Raw genomic sequence first — 15411 nt, forward strand, 5'->3', positions numbered from 1 at the left:
CTACATATTCCTTACCAACAAACAATGGTGAACAATTTCCCTTATCTGGGTTAGGCAAAATGGATGTTTTAACTTGGCCAAAGGTTTTTTTGCCAGACAAGCTTGGTGGTAGTAGTCATCTACGTATGGGTCATTACTATGAGTCACAACATGCTGCATTCTAAGAATTCTTTCAATTTCATCACTTGTCATGTACTTGGACCGGAACTGAAAAGAAGCACTATCACTCTTTTGGCTGGCATCAGAACCATGTTGGGAATAACGAAGACTGTGTTTACCTTTATGAGTTGATTTTGGTCTATGATCTCTACCATCAGCAAGACCAAGCACATGTTCATATTTGCTAATTACAGATGAGCCAGAGGAAAGGTGGGGATTGAATAGATGAGACTGGTAGCCTGATAAGTAGCCTGCAGAACGCTGAACAGGATGGTGCAATCTATGCTGCTGTTGTAATTGAGTCATTAAGTGAGGAGATACTGATCCGTTATGAAGGTGCAATTGTTGTTGTAACATATTATTAAGGAGATTTGAATGATCTCCAGGATAAAACCCTGCCTGGTTAACCAATTGATTCTGTAATCGCTGATTAAGATGGGAACCAGTAGGAAATTGGCGTGTGTTTCCGCCAAAATGTGACCCAAGATTTAAAGCACCTGACTGTAGTGCAGAATTGGAGAAATGAGAACGATTTTGAGATGACAACGCCATCTGAGCTGCTCCAGTATGATAAGGAATGTTCAAGTGTCCTGTACTATGGCTGGGAGAAGCCATCTGGGATAGACCACCAGGGGGAGGATAAGAAGTAAAAGAAGACTTTGGTACCAAAATTGGTTCACTAGAAAAACGAGGAAGCTCCTGTTGCTTGTCAGGATATGAAGATGTTCTGTACAAAGGCTTTGAGTCTGGTAAATGTGGAATGGAGGAATGCGGCTGTGATGACCATCGTTTACCATCATGATCATGAGCAGTTTCTGTATCATAAATGTGCTGATCAAGCCAGTTAGGAACTGGTTCACTAGAGCAATGTTGGAGGTGGTAGTGTTGTTCTTGCCTTTGCTGCTCGGGATATGAAGATGTTCTGTACAAGGGCTTTGAATCCTGCAAATGGGCTAGGGAAGAATGGGGCTGTGATGACCATCTTTTGCCATCTGTAGAACCTTCACCATCATAAGGATTCTGATCAAACCAGTTAACACTATCTTCTCTTTGTGACCATTCAGATGTAGAATCTGGTTACAACACAAAAATAGCAAAAAATCAGCCAACTGAAAAAAAATATTGCATATACTGAAAAAGGTGGAATAGAGTGGAGCTAAAATGACAGGAATACATAGTCAACTTGATTACAGGATGCACGTAACCCCATCTCAAAGCACAAATATTATGAAGTGGATTTTACACATGCACGCATGTAATATCAGACATTCTGAAAATCCATGCTACTTTCTTAAATCAATCAATGTGCTCATCTAGCTTTTTTTAAAATGATTACCACATTGTGTAGTGACAAATTATTTGAGATAAATATGCTCTAATGAGGGCAAAAAACCACCGCATTGAATTGTTAAAATACCTAAAAACATGTTGAATTTTTTTAAAAATTTCGACTATATTTATTTTATAATTAAGCCAAATTATATAAAAAATTCTAACGACCACCATTGTAAAAATCATATTTTGTATAATTCAAATAATAATAATAATAGTATTATTATATATTTTCTCGTAAAGACTATAATATTTTTATTTTTATTTTAATAAAAAAATTTAATATTTTATAAATACAATATAAACTAATTATAAACATGTGAGCTAGAGGTACATGGGTTAAATTCGGTATCTCTTCCCCACAAATTAATGTTGGACTGGCCAATGAATCCATTGGGCCAACCCATTTTTCATTCGGCACATTCTCCCTGCACCCAATGCTTTGTGACTGGCACCCAATCAGATTTATGAAAAGATCATATTACCCTTAATGAAATTAAAAACACATAAATTATGATCTGCACCCAATGCAAGCACCCAACAAATAAGGTTCTTCTTCTTCTTCACCGTGAAGCAGCAGCAGCCACCGTGAAGTTGCAGGGAGACACCGTGAGCCACCGTGAGCAGAGTTGGTTTGCTTCGTCGTGAGTGCTTCATCGTCAAAGAAGTTGAGGTACCGTTCATGGTTTTTTCTTCGTAGAGTAGTACATTCCGGATAATTTTATCCGCAGATCACCATTTGCTTCCGGATAATTTTATCTGTAGACCACCATTTGGTTCAGGATAAATTTATCCGCACATGAATATTGGCATCCGGATTTTTTCATCCGGACTTGAATAATGGCTTACGGATATTTTTATCCGTAGTGCAAGAATTGGTTCCGGATTTTTTTGTTCGTAATTCAAAAGTGGGTTCCGGATATTTTTATCCGTAAGCTACGTTTGACTTGCGGATATTTTTATCCGGATTGTTGTTATTGGTCTGCGGATATTAATATCCGTATTAGTGTGAAATTTTTCACAAGTGTTTTAAACTATATGTGTTATAATTTTGTTATATATGTTGGATTGAATGTTACTTTTATGAAATGTAAGATGGTGCGGACTAGAGGTGGAGGAAATTCTAATTTGGATCGTGTGCGTCCAACTGCATCGATTAGAAGAAAACGGGGTGGGTCTAGTACTTCAATTCCAAATGAAGAGTTTGAAGATTATATTGAACAAGAAGAAGTTGAAGTTGATGATGAAGGCTATCCAGGAGGGCCATTGGATAAGTCCTTACTTGTTAATTATGAACATCACGTAGCCAAACAGTTGTGGGATGGTTTGGTAAGTAATGAAAAATAAATTTTTGTATTTGTTATGTATTCCTGATTATTGATGATATATGTTGATTATTGTAGGATCGTGGTGAGCTGAAGGTCGTTTCACATGGGAGGAAGATAAATAAGTTAGGAGCACCTCATGAGCGCATAGAAGCTGCTGTAGAATTGTCTGGCTTAGGTGGTCTGCTTCATGCTAGTTATGAGAATCTAGACCGAGGACTGCTGTGTGCTTTTGTAGAGAGGTGGCATGCAGAGACAAACAGTTTTCATTTACCGGTTGGGGAGATGACCATCACTCTTGATGATGTGTCAAATTTGTTACATTTACCCATTGTCGGTCAGTTTTACACACAGGAAACCTTAGATTCTGATTCGGCGATTGATTTATTGGTAGAAGCCCTCCGTGTTGACCATGCACTTGCATCTGAAGAAACAAGACACTGTCGGGGAGCTCATGTGCGCCTTAGCTGGTTAAGAGAAGTGTATCAAGATGCATGCTCAAGGAGGCAGTGGACTGTGGCTGCCAGAGCATACTTACTTCACCTTGTCGGTTGCACTATTTTTGCGGACAAGAGTGCTACATCAGTAAGTGTGTTTTATCTTGGATTTTTTGTTGATTTGAGGCTTACCGGGGGATATTCTTGGGCAGCAGCTGCCCTAACTCACATGTATGAACAGCTAGGAGATTGTAGTTATGCAAACACAAAGCAACTAGCTGGTTATGCAACATTGTTGCAGGGGTGGATTTATGAGCATTTCCCGTCTATAGGGATGAGACGTATGCAAGCATTGTATTCTGAAGAGCAACCTCGGTGCAGGCTGTATGATGCTGGAAAAGGTACTTCAATTGTTGTTGTACGATCACAGTTGGATACATTGACACCAGCTTCCATTCGGTTTTGTCCATACAACGAGCACAGGGAAGAACGTCCATTCGAGTGGATTTCCTTATTTTGTGGTTATTTGAGGCTTGGAAATTGGACACAGCTGCACATGCCAGAACGTGTTCTGCGTCAGTATGGCTATACACAGATCATCCCTCGCAACCCATCTGTAATTGGACATGGTCATCCGGATACAAATGAAATGGACCGTCGATGGTTACATTTCAATGATTATGTCATACATGACTATGCCATAGCACGTCATCCTGACGCTTGCGTTCAAGAGTACATGGGTTGGTTTAGATCTGTATCACATCCATATGTGATTAATACAGATGAGGATGACCGTCCTGTACCGGTACCCTCAGATGCACGTCATCACGAAGCAGTGCCAAGTCATCATGAGGAGTCACATCCTGCTCTGGTATGCTTCTAACCTTGTTAAGATATTAATTTCTATTGTTTTTTTCTAATAGTATGTCATTCATGCTTGTAGGGTATTTGTCGTAGAATTACAGAGACATTGCAGCCATTACTTGATCATGGCGATGTCGTGGAGGGCAGCCCTGTTTGGGAAGGCATACAAGCAGCCATTATGTTAGCACGAGGAGCGACTGATGAAAGAGCTGTTTATGTCAGGAGACATGCACGTAGGAATGATTGATTAGGATTTCTCAATATGTCAGATGTATTACGATTTCTTTTTATGTAATATTTTGATCCATGACAATGTATCTGAACCTTAATTATATGTTTCAATATGATCCTTATCGGTTCTTGCTTCACGTTACTTTTATTTTATATGTTTCAATATGATCCTTATATGTTTCAATATGATCATTAGTACAGAAATCACTGGCTTACGCATATATTTATCCGTAGGCAAAAGTATGACTTACGGATATTTTTATCCGTAGGCATAACTGTGACTTCTGGATTTTTTTATCCGTAGGCAAAAGTGTGACTTACGGATATGTTTATCCGTAGGCATAGCAGACTCTTCCGGATATTTTTATCCATAGGCAAAAAGTGTGACTTACGGATATTTTTATCCGTAGACAAATATTTTTATCCGTATTCACAAACTTCAGTGAATTCAACATTGTGTGTAGGACAACTGCAATGTACTAAACATCCATAAATCTAAATTATGCTATTACAAATGTTATAATTACAAATATCGTCTAATGGACATTAGTTGGGTATAAACTTGTATCCGGCTAGTGTAGTATGTTGACCAAGTTTGGGCCGTCGGATAACGATGTGATGCCCACAATATATCCGTAGGTGGAATTGGACAACCATCTTTGAGCTTGACCTATAAAGGTAATAAATATAAGGTACACAAATCTTGATTTAGCACATCAATCTTGATTGGTTTAGTTTATACCTGGACAAAATGATTTCCGTGGACATGTCCAATTGCAATGATTCGGTGTTGACGGAAGTTACTTGGTGCTTGGGTTCTTAAAGGAAAAATACTCAATGATTGTAACATGGACAAAGAAACAAGAATGACATTATACCGATTTGCAATAACATATCCCATGTCTGGAATTGTCATCCACTTATCTGTTCCTGCCTGCAAGTACAATTGACAAACAAAGTTAAATAAAGAAATGCAATGTAAAAATGAAATGGTTTTAGTGGTTGGTACCATAGACATGTGTTCCACTAGAAGTGACTTCTTCAAGTATTCATATCTATCATCACCACCAAAGAGTTGAACATATTCTTGTCTCCATTCACTTAGTTCTTTTAACAAATTCATTCGAACAACAGCCCATGACTCCTCTCCCATTCCCAATTGGGCAGCAACAGCACGGTAGCCACAATGGCCATCAGCCCTAACGTCAACAACATCAACAATATATGGATGATACCCTACAGGGAACTGATCAAGGAAAGGAATACATTTTGCTGGTACAATTTCTGGTAAGCTTTCTTCATTAGATTTTTTGCTTGCACAACTATCATATTGTGAGTGTAAGAAATCCACATGTTCAAAATAAGAAGGGATTCGCTTAGTTGATCTCATGAATTTGGTAGGACGAGACATCTTTACAACACCTTTTGTTTTCACCTTATGATCTGGTGCGTAAATAGATGTTTTCTCTGGAAAGGCAATATCCTGCAATTTACTCTTGATGTTAACCTTACCTGCAACATCCAACTCTTTAAACCGCTTCGCGATGACCTCAAACTCTTTATCAATTGACAACTCAGATGAAGATTGTTCAGTAGCAATGTCTTCAAAACTTAAACGAGTCCACATCACATGTACTGATTTAAGTAGTATGCTACCAACACCAAATGAAGCCAATTGACACGCACAAGGAAGACCATGAGTACATGTAAGACTACATCCACACCTACTTTTATCAAACCCCACTGATTTAACCCTATCAAGTTCTTCTGAAATAAGGTTCAAAGCATATTTAGACACAAAACCTAACAATTTTTTGTAAGCTGTAACCTTGAACCGATGTCCAACCACATGCAAACTCTTTTGGAATGAATCTTTGATTGCATTATGTTGTAAAATAATCATCTTATTGATGGAATCCCAGCAGAAACATAAATCCCCCATCGAATTCTGAAGAACTCTCTTTAGGCTCCAGTGTGCCGCCTCAACTCTGTTACTTGTTGTGTTTCCTAAGTGCATCACCTTATCTATCCATGCCTTGACAAATTTTTCTTTATGTGGACGTAACCATGTATCCATCACATAATCAACAAATATAGGCCATGGAGAACAGACAACTCAAAGAGCATTGACACGATCTTCAAAGGCCTCAACAATATCACAATCCACAACAGATCCCCACACTTCCATTACTTGATCCCATGCCTCTCTTGGATGCACCAACATTTTACATTTTGCTTTCACATTTTTATCAATGTGAAACCGACATAGCAAATTATAAGCTTCAGGAAACACCATTCTAATTGCATTCATTAAGGCAACATCTCTATCACATACCACCACCCTAGGGCATGAATCAACTCTTAAAAACAACCCTTTAAGTCTGTCAAGGGCCCAAAAAAAATTATTTTCCTTTTCTGCTGCTAGTAAACAAAATGCAACGGAGAAAGTCAAACCTGTAGACGTAATCCCAACAACCTCAAGCAACGGCATCCTATACTTGTTCGTCTTGTACGTACTATCCATTAATATGACAATGTTAAATGAGTTCACCAATTTTACTGAATCTGGGTGTGTCCAAAATATATCTTGCACAATATTAGAGACCTCATCGCACCTACACCAATGCACGTACCTGTCTCGCTCTAGTAACAACATCAGTTGTTGCATTTCTGTTCTGTGACCTCGTTGTGATCTTCGGTAAACAGTGATTGCATTATAAACCTGCTTAATCGTTGTCACATTCTTCTCATTTCTCTCTTTCATGGTTAGTAAAATATTTCTTGGCTTCACCGCAGTTTTACTCATATCCTCAACCATAACCTTTTCCTCTATACTTAACCTTCCAGCATAGGGATGACCCACCATTGTCTCTGCCAAGTCATGATTGTGAGAACCACAAATTAATTCAACCTTCCACCCTTGACCACCTTTGACTGGTTTGCCTCGCAATCTGAAAGGACACTCACACTTCCTACTTCCAGTTTGACTGACATCTACTTCTTTTTTATACCGTCTGTATTTACCTCCTCTCTCACAACCTAACAATACATAGGTCATCCTTCCTCGTTGGCCCGTCCATGTATCTGACCTTAATATAACAATGACAAACCCATAACTATAGCCAACACTTCTCGCCCAATCTAACAGCTCATCTCGATCACGAAATACCTACAATAACATTCTTAAAAATTTAAAAGAACATCTTGATCATCATGCCAAATTTAAAAATAATTCATATAAAAAACATTCACAACCCAACATTGACCATACCTCATTTGTAGAAAATGCCTCACTACATTCATGTGCCCTGTGTTCATTATCTAATGCGTTATAACTTGTTGACTGCTCCAGATCAACATCATCTAATCCATCCCACACATCAATCTCCCCTAAAACTCCCATGTATGACTCTGTTGTATCCATTCGGTTGCTGAAAAAAATGAACACTTCACTTCCGGATAAATTAATCCATAACCAAAAAAATATCAACAGTTAACTTCCGGATATATATATCCGTAAGGCAATATTATGAACTACGGATATTTGCATCCGTAAGGCAAATACTAGTTCTGGATATTTTCATCCGTAAGGCAAATATGAACTACGGATATCAGCGTCCGTAGGCAAATCCTAGTTCCGGATATTATTATCCGTATAGAAAATTTTGACTTCCGGATATTAATATCCGTAGGCAGAAAATTTGAATTCCGGATTCCGATATCCGGGACCAGCTGAGCTCGAGAAAATAACAAAAAACGAACGAAAATGGATTACTTACCTCATTAACTTGCCAAACAAAGCTTACACTCAACTTAGCAACAATGAACGAAGCACAACCTTCTCTTTTGCAGCTCAAACCAAAGCTTCACACATTCATGAACTTCTTCTTCCTCACCATTCAATGTTTTCATAAATGAAGAAGACAAGGGCATTTTTGGATTTTAAAAAATGTGTCGGGTGCCAATCACAATTGATCGGGTGCAGGAAGCAATTGCCTTTTCATTCTATGCGAAGGGCCTCAAAACAAAAATATATAGTTTATGAATGTCTAGCTAAACGAGATGGTGTTTGGCTGCCAATAAATTAAACGACATTGTGAGTGAGTTCTTATACCGAACAAAGCTGAAACGGTGGCGCGTGACTATAAGTAATCTGAAAACCCATCAATGGTTACGCCATTAGAGACGCTGTGCTAGAAAGCAATTTGTACATTTTCCTATCTCTTCGTTTTGGTTTATAAACCTAATTGTTTTTGCATGTTGTTTGTTGATTTGAAATTCTGGGGAGAAGGTGCTATGACGATGAGATCAATAATCTCGTTAAGCTGATGAATACTTCATTCATGAGGATAACTTTTCTCATCCATTCAATATTCTTTCTGAGCACTTCTCTTTCTCTCTCTCCGTCTATTGAACATGAATTTCATCCATCATAAAAAGTTGTGTTAAAAAGAGAGTGTTTTTTACATTCTCGATAGATGATTATTCTTAATTGTTTTGTGGTTTTCGTCTTCAATGCTGAATTGTTCTTGAAAGTGAAAGATTTAGAGCCTGTTAGGTTACTGATTTTAGAAATAGTTTTGTTTTTCAAATTTGAAAATTGTTTGACTGGTAAATTTTGTAAGACTAAAAAATATAGAGGTTTTAGGTGTTTTCATTTTTAATTTTTCATTTATCTTTCGCAAACTGATGAAAGCAATGAGAACTAGTTATTCTCATTAGTGGCATTTGTGTAACATAACAAAACCTAGGGCCAGTTGAATGTATAAACATGGATTGAAAGGAAGCAATGAGGTTTCTCGTTGGTCAGTTCGCTCTATTGAAAGGTCTCGATTCCTACAATGGCGAATTCTAGGCTAGTATTACCAAAAATGAAAAGAGAACGAGGTCGATAGTTGGCAAGGAACTGGATCCCCCCAAAACACAAAAGGGGCAGTTGCGGTTGAACTTGAATTCTGGAAATCAAATAAGTTTGGGGCCCTTTTGCTTTACCAAGTCTACCAGATAGAAATTAGCAGATCAAGTATAGATACGGGAATAACTTTCTCCCTAAGTGGAATCGGTGGAATGCCTTCGGTGTGGTTCTCTCAAATTTCCCTTCTCTTCTCCATTGGCTTTCCTATTCATTCAAAGTTCGTCTCTTCCCTTGTTTGTCTGATTTTTTTGGTTTTCAAAAAATGATGACATGTTTGTTGAGTGTCATTGATTATTTTGATTCCATTTTTATTGTGTATTTTTGAACTCATGTTGGATTTGTGATATTAATCATTCATGTTTTGTGCCATTCAATTCTTTCTCATAAACTATTTGATAATATTCTTTGAAGTAAAAGGGAAGTGTTGAAGGAAATAAATAACTAGCAAATACTCAAGCATATTGCATATTTCTTAGTGATATCTGTTTAGGACTATTGAGTTCATATGGGTTGGGAAAATGCTATGGGGTGTCATAGTGAAGATGGTCTAGACCTGGTCTAATTTTTATCTGCTATGTAGTAGAAGTTTTTCTATAGTAGCATCCAAGGTTTGCAAACTCGTGAGAGCGCAATAGACTCATCTCGTAACTCTAAGGGTTTACTTTCACATGAAAAAAAATATTTGCACCAAATTTTCTCAATTAAAAAAAAACAATGCAAACAGAAATTTTTTTTTCACCTCATTTAAATAAAAAAAAATCCAATTTAGTGCAGCCCAATAAAAAAACCCAATTTAGTGCAGTCCAATAAAAGAAAAAACCCTAATTCCCTAAATCAGAGCGGAATGCAACCCTAATTCCAGCACCACCGTCGACCTTCCACCTGCGACCACCGCAACCACCGCAATCGCACGAACCGCCACCACCGTGCGACCTCCTCTGCACAATCGCCACCACCACGCGACCTTCTCCATCGATCGCCACCACCGCCGCATTTGGTCAGAGAAGACGCACAACCTCCGCACTCTAGAGAAGACGCACGACCACCAAAACGAAACGCGAATCCTAAAGACACCATTTTGGCTTACAACGAAAACTCATGTAAGTAATCCGTTGACTCATCTTAGCAGAGTCAATAATAAACAATTTCTGAATTTGCTCTTGAAAGAATGATTACTGCAGTCTTCTTTTCAATTTAAGGTAGTATTACAGTTTTCTTTCTCTTTTGCTTTCAGAACCTTGAATACTAAATGTGATCACTGAAGGTGAAGTGATTGAAATGGCAAGCTACCTGTGGAGAAAATATGCAGATTATTTGTACACAAAGTGGGAAAAAACCTTTATCTGGGACATGGTGGAGCCTTACAGAAGGCCCAAATCATTTACTCCATTAGTCACTATTTACATAGCTGCATTCTACTCTGGTGTAATTGGTGCTGCCATCACCGAACAACTCCACAAGGTTCTTTTATTATTATTATCATTAATTATTTTATAATTTTAATTCTGTTATTTTTAATATGTTTTGTTTGTTTTGTTTTTCTTATTTCTACTATCACTTATTTGTAGTTTTTAAAACTGAGTTGGTTTTATTGTTTGCATTTTCTGATGGAATTGGAAGGAGAAAAATAGTGAAATTTTGTTGTGTGTGCCAAGTGGTGGTTTTTATTTAGGTACACTATGACTATGATTTTATCAATGTGGTTGTTTGAATGATGTTGATCCTTAAAGAAATGTCATTTATGGGTTTTGTTTGTTGGATGAAAGAATGATTAATCATTACTGTAGAAAACATGGTCCAGTCTAGTGCAATAATAGTGATTGCTGATTTTGGTTGAAAAAGACTTAATTGTAATATATACTAGGGTAATCCGTCTTTCAAAAACTAACATCTATAGCAACATCACAGGAAAAGTACTGGGAAGAGCACCCTGGAAAAGCAGTGCCTCTCATGAGACCAAAGTTTTATTGGGGTCCCTGGAGGATCATGGGCGGTGATGTTCCTAAACTTGAATGAAAAGCTCTGAAGGCATGCTCATACTTGATTCTTATTCTCCTGGAAAAGCAGTGCCTCTCATGAGACCAAAGTTTCATTGGTGTCCTTGGAGGATAATGGTAGGGGATTTTCCCAAACTTGAATGAAAAGCTCTTGGAGGCATGTTCGTACTTGATTCCTAATCTATTCACTTTCATGTTTTATCATTAATTGATAACAGACTGTTTGATGTCAACAAAATTTTACCACAACATGCATATTTCTAGTTATGGTTCTCCATATTACGTGCTTTCTTCTAGCTTTTGCTATTTTTGATTGGTTATTAAGATAGGCTTTCCTTGCATGTTAGTTAGGAACCATGTGTGGACTCTTCGAATTGGTCAACCTGAGTAGAATGTATGAAGTTTTCTATTCGATCCTCGATATCATTATCCATAAAAAAAGTATTATTTGTGGGTTTGTGGGATTATTTTTTATCGAATGCAATCCTCTCAGTGTGCATGAGCAGGACATTAATTTGAATTGTTGGTAATCAAATTATTCTGCCACTTTCATATCTGGCAATGTTTCTTGCATAACATTACCAATTTATTTAAATTAGTCTAACGTGATGTTATGATCTATTAGGTCATGATGTCAGGATATGAGCAATATAATTTGATTCATGATAATTGAATTGATCTATTTCATTGACTTGACTTCCCCAGATTAAATGGAGAAATTGTTAACCATTGGATTCATCAATGCGAAAATTATTTTCTCATTCATTTAGAAGCCAAACCTTGCTATATTGCACTTATTAAAGGAGTTAATTATTAAGATCGAAAGAGAAGCATGAAAAGAACAAAATACAAGATATTAAAATATGAAAAAAAGACTAATTTTGTGCTAGTAATTTTCTTTTTCAAATTAAAACAAATATTTATATGTAAAATTTATATAACCCATTATACCTTTTTTCATAATTGATAATTAACTAAATACTAAATAGTAAAAAATATTAATAGTGTAATCAATTAAATAAAAAGATAATAGAGTGTGTATATTACTTTTACGAATAACTATATTATTAATTTTTTATTAATGTATATTTTTTATTATAATAAAATAGAAATGTTAAAATAAAAAATAAATTAATTAATATTTTACTAATATAGATTTTCTATTATAAAACAAATAATTAAGATAACAAATAAAATAATAAATAAAGTAATTAATTTAACATTTTATTAATAATAAATATATACTTACAATAATAGATAAATAAAATTAATTAATTTAAATATTTATTTTTAATATATTCTTCTTTTTTAAAATATAATTTTATTATTTATTAAAAAAAATTATAACAGTTTTTTATTTTTATTTAAAAATGATTTTAATTCTAAATTATATATTTAAAAAAATATTTTAATTCTAAATTATATATTTAAAATTATTTTTTCATATGAAATCATTTTTAAAAACTATTTTCTAAATTTATTGATATCGATAAATTATACAAAATAAAAATCACTTTTAGTTTTGCATAGGAAAAGACAAAATCCACTTATCAAATATGCATTTTCATTTTGTTAAAACAAAAACCCATTTTAACAAATACTTTTTGTCAAAGTGAAAAAGGGTGTGTAAATAACAAAGGCCTGGCCCAATTAAGTCCTCAATAGTTAGTTTCCAAATCTTAAGGTTCACTATATTTAAGGTGGGTCCAATACCACCAAATCATTTGCTTTTTTTTTTTATTTTGCACTTTAATGGTGTGTTTGGAATGGGGAGAATATTTGAGGGAGTTGATTTGGAGTGATTTAAAAAGAAAGTGAAGTTGTTTGGATTGAGATATGTTAGAATAGATTTGGTAAGAAAGTTTATTGTATTTTTTGAATGATGTGATAGTTGTGTTTAAATTTTTAATTTTATTAAAAGGTGTAAAATGTAAATTTATAAATTTATCTTTATGTTTAAAGTATATATATAATAAAAAATAATTAATTTATTTATATATTTATTTTATAATTAATAATATTATTATTATATAAATAACTATATTTATTTTAATTATTATTATTAAATATTATTATTTATATTTATTAATAATATTATTAAATATTTTATACAAATAAAATTAAGGATAATTTTAACTTTTTAATGATATTATGTAAATTTTTAATAATTAAAAAATGTATATTATAAATTAACTTTAATTTTACTTTTATTTATTTTTATTATTATTATTTATTATTTATAATTTATAATTATTGATATTATTTCATAAATTTAATATTAATTTTTTTAATTATATATCATTTTATATATTTATTAATATTTTAATAGTAATTATTATTATTTATATTATGTTATATAATTAATTATACTTATTTTATTATAATATAAATATAAAATATAAATAGATTAATAATATAAAAATATAATATATATTTAATATATTAATTATAAAATATATGTTTATTATAATATATATTTAATAACAATCATCGCAAAACTGCGAAGAAAGAATGTTAAGATATTTTTACCTTGATTATTGTATTTTATTACTTTTTTATTCATTGATTTGTGTGTTTTATCCGCATTTCTTCACCCTCTCAAAATCCATCGTTGGATACAAATGCAACCTAAAACCTAATTGATAGTCCTCCCCATTGCTCATCAACGTCTCTGAGTCTAGTCCTTAAAGGAGCACTAGAGGACAATCTTGTTTCTTTACAATTGTCACTATGTTATTATTTGATTTGATTTTGTTTATCTTCTATTATAACTGTGCTTCATACGATGTTGTTGTGTGTCATTTCTATTTGATCTAAATTTATGTACCCAAGACTTCATTTTTGCTTAATTAGCATTCTGTTTTAGAGAAATACTAACGTGGGTTGAAGTGAAATTAACCATTGGCGTAATATTCAACATTCGTTTTTGGAATCGTAGCTTGTTTGATATTGCGTTTTTCTATCACTCGATTTGTGAGTGGTTTAGCCAAATTTGGAATCAGATTTGAGCTATTTATTTAGTTTAATTACTGATTTTGGACTTCATTCTAGCTTTTCTGGAATTGTTGTGCCTTCTATAGCCCAAATTATGGCCTTTGTTTGTATTGCCATCATTTTTCTTTAAATGGTAATGTCCTTGATAACTTTTCTGTAAGTTTTGAATGACTCTCTGTTCTGCAAAGCTAGTGTGGATGGGCGTCGAGTTTTAACATAGAGATCCTAGTGATAAATTTGTCTAGCAGACAAACTCCGAAAATTAGTAATCAACTCAATCACACGAGGGTCAACCCAATCGTATCCAAGATAACGAGCGGTCAACTAGAAAGGTCGACCGCCCAACTACAACCAGCAACAACCCCCCTAACCTCTCTAGGGTTGTTTGATGGTAATTTAAAGCTTGACAATCTCATTAAAGATGTATTCCTATATATTACTAATTTCTTTGAAGTGTTTGTAAGCAGTAATAATTATATTATTACTAGTTATAACTTCAATATACACATGCCTAATAGATTGTATATCATAAATATTTACCTTATTAGAATCTCCTAATGCATTAGCGTCTATCGCGTCATCTGTAGAAGTTTCCACAACAACATCTACAAGAGCATCCTTCTTAGACTCCTGGTTATATATATCCCAAATTTCTTTGGCACTAATCATTTAACTTTTGAAAACTTTTCTTTGGATAAGGCGCACCTCAAGATGTATCTTGCCTTGACATTTAGTTGATATCTACATTTTTAATCTTCTATCTAGTTTTCTCTAAGTAACTAATTTCCAATTATATCCACAAGACTTGATATACCATTTAAATTTCAACAATTCAATGTTAATGTACTTTAGAAAAGAAAGCTTTTCAAGTTTCCATTCTACATATTCCTTACCAACAAACAATGGTGAACAATTGACAACACATCCATTAGAGTCCATAGTAACAAGCATATTTTCCTTTAGTTCTGTAAATAGCTTATCCAAAGGCAAGCTTTGATACCATCTATAGGGACAAGGCTCCAAAAAAGGGGGTTGAATGGAGGATGGGATACTATTTCATAACGAATAAAGCAAATGTCTAACAGACCATCTAACGAACCAAGATACAATAAACAAGCAAAGAAGAACTAGTAGTAGGAGAGATAGAAACAAAACAT

At 34.4% G+C, this 15411-nt stretch overlaps 4 protein-coding genes and 1 non-coding gene across 5 annotated transcripts; 2 read left to right on the forward strand and 3 right to left on the reverse strand.

The window, feature by feature from the left end:
• Nucleotides 1–1369, reverse strand: LOC137833907 (protein PAT1 homolog). The gene is made up of 2 exons (XM_068641976.1): nucleotides 1351–1369; nucleotides 1–1232 (listed from the first exon to the last, which is right to left on the reverse strand). The coding sequence occupies exons 1-2, from the start codon at nucleotides 1367–1369 to the stop codon at nucleotides 1–3; spliced, it is 1251 nt and encodes a 416-aa protein (XP_068498077.1).
• A 1217-nt stretch (nucleotides 1370–2586) lies between these two features.
• Nucleotides 2587–4485, forward strand: LOC137833908 (protein MAIN-LIKE 1-like). The gene is made up of 3 exons (XM_068641977.1): nucleotides 2587–2820; nucleotides 2895–4124; nucleotides 4197–4485. Exons 1-3 carry the CDS (start codon nucleotides 2587–2589, stop codon nucleotides 4362–4364), a joined length of 1632 nt encoding a protein of 543 aa, XP_068498078.1. The 3' UTR covers nucleotides 4365–4485.
• Nucleotides 4486–4871: 386 nt separating this feature from the next.
• On the reverse strand, nucleotides 4872–6290 carry LOC137833909 (uncharacterized). The gene is made up of 3 exons (XM_068641978.1): nucleotides 5358–6290; nucleotides 5091–5282; nucleotides 4872–5018 (listed from the first exon to the last, which is right to left on the reverse strand). Exons 1-3 carry the CDS (start codon nucleotides 6288–6290, stop codon nucleotides 4872–4874), a joined length of 1272 nt encoding a protein of 423 aa, XP_068498079.1.
• Nucleotides 6291–6464: 174 nt separating this feature from the next.
• On the reverse strand, nucleotides 6465–7800 carry LOC137833910 (protein FAR1-RELATED SEQUENCE 5-like). The gene is made up of 2 exons (XM_068641979.1): nucleotides 7620–7800; nucleotides 6465–7517 (listed from the first exon to the last, which is right to left on the reverse strand). The coding sequence occupies exons 1-2, from the start codon at nucleotides 7770–7772 to the stop codon at nucleotides 6465–6467; spliced, it is 1206 nt and encodes a 401-aa protein (XP_068498080.1). The 5' UTR covers nucleotides 7773–7800.
• Nucleotides 7801–8640: 840 nt separating this feature from the next.
• LOC137836297 (small nucleolar RNA U30) lies at nucleotides 8641–8733 on the forward strand. The gene has a single exon (XR_011085248.1). It is a non-coding gene; the product is annotated as a small nucleolar RNA U30 (small nucleolar RNA).
• Nucleotides 8734–15411: the final 6678 nt, after the last annotated feature.

The sequence above is a fragment of the Phaseolus vulgaris genome, chromosome 5, assembly GCF_000499845.2.
Source record: "Phaseolus vulgaris cultivar G19833 chromosome 5, P. vulgaris v2.0, whole genome shotgun sequence".
NCBI classification, from domain to species: Eukaryota; Viridiplantae; Streptophyta; class Magnoliopsida; order Fabales; family Fabaceae; genus Phaseolus; species Phaseolus vulgaris.

Bases quoted from the DNA above. Each gene is read 5' to 3' on its own strand.
- LOC137833908 (XM_068641977.1), top strand. From the start codon at position 2,587: ATGGTGCGGACTAGAGGTGGAGGAAATTCTAATTTGGATCGTGTGCGT. The intron at 2,821-2,894 runs GTAAGTAATGAA...TGATTATTGTAG, and splicing joins AACAGTTGTGGGATGGTTTG to GATCGTGGTGAGCTGAAGGT. The intron at 4,125-4,196 runs GTATGCTTCTAA...TCATGCTTGTAG, and splicing joins AGGAGTCACATCCTGCTCTG to GGTATTTGTCGTAGAATTAC.
- LOC137833909 (XM_068641978.1), bottom strand. From the start codon at position 6,290: ATGGGGGATTTATGTTTCTGCTGGGATTCCATCAATAAGATGATTATT. The intron at 5,283-5,357 runs GTACCAACCACT...TTGTACTTGCAG, and splicing joins TAGTGGAACACATGTCTATG to GCAGGAACAGATAAGTGGAT. The intron at 5,019-5,090 runs GTATAAACTAAA...TTACCTTTATAG, and splicing joins ACGGAAATCATTTTGTCCAG to GTCAAGCTCAAAGATGGTTG.
- LOC137833910 (XM_068641979.1), bottom strand. From the start codon at position 7,772: ATGGATACAACAGAGTCATACATGGGAGTTTTAGGGGAGATTGATGTG. The intron at 7,518-7,619 runs GTATGGTCAATG...ATGTTATTGTAG, and splicing joins AGGCATTTTCTACAAATGAG to GTATTTCGTGATCGAGATGA.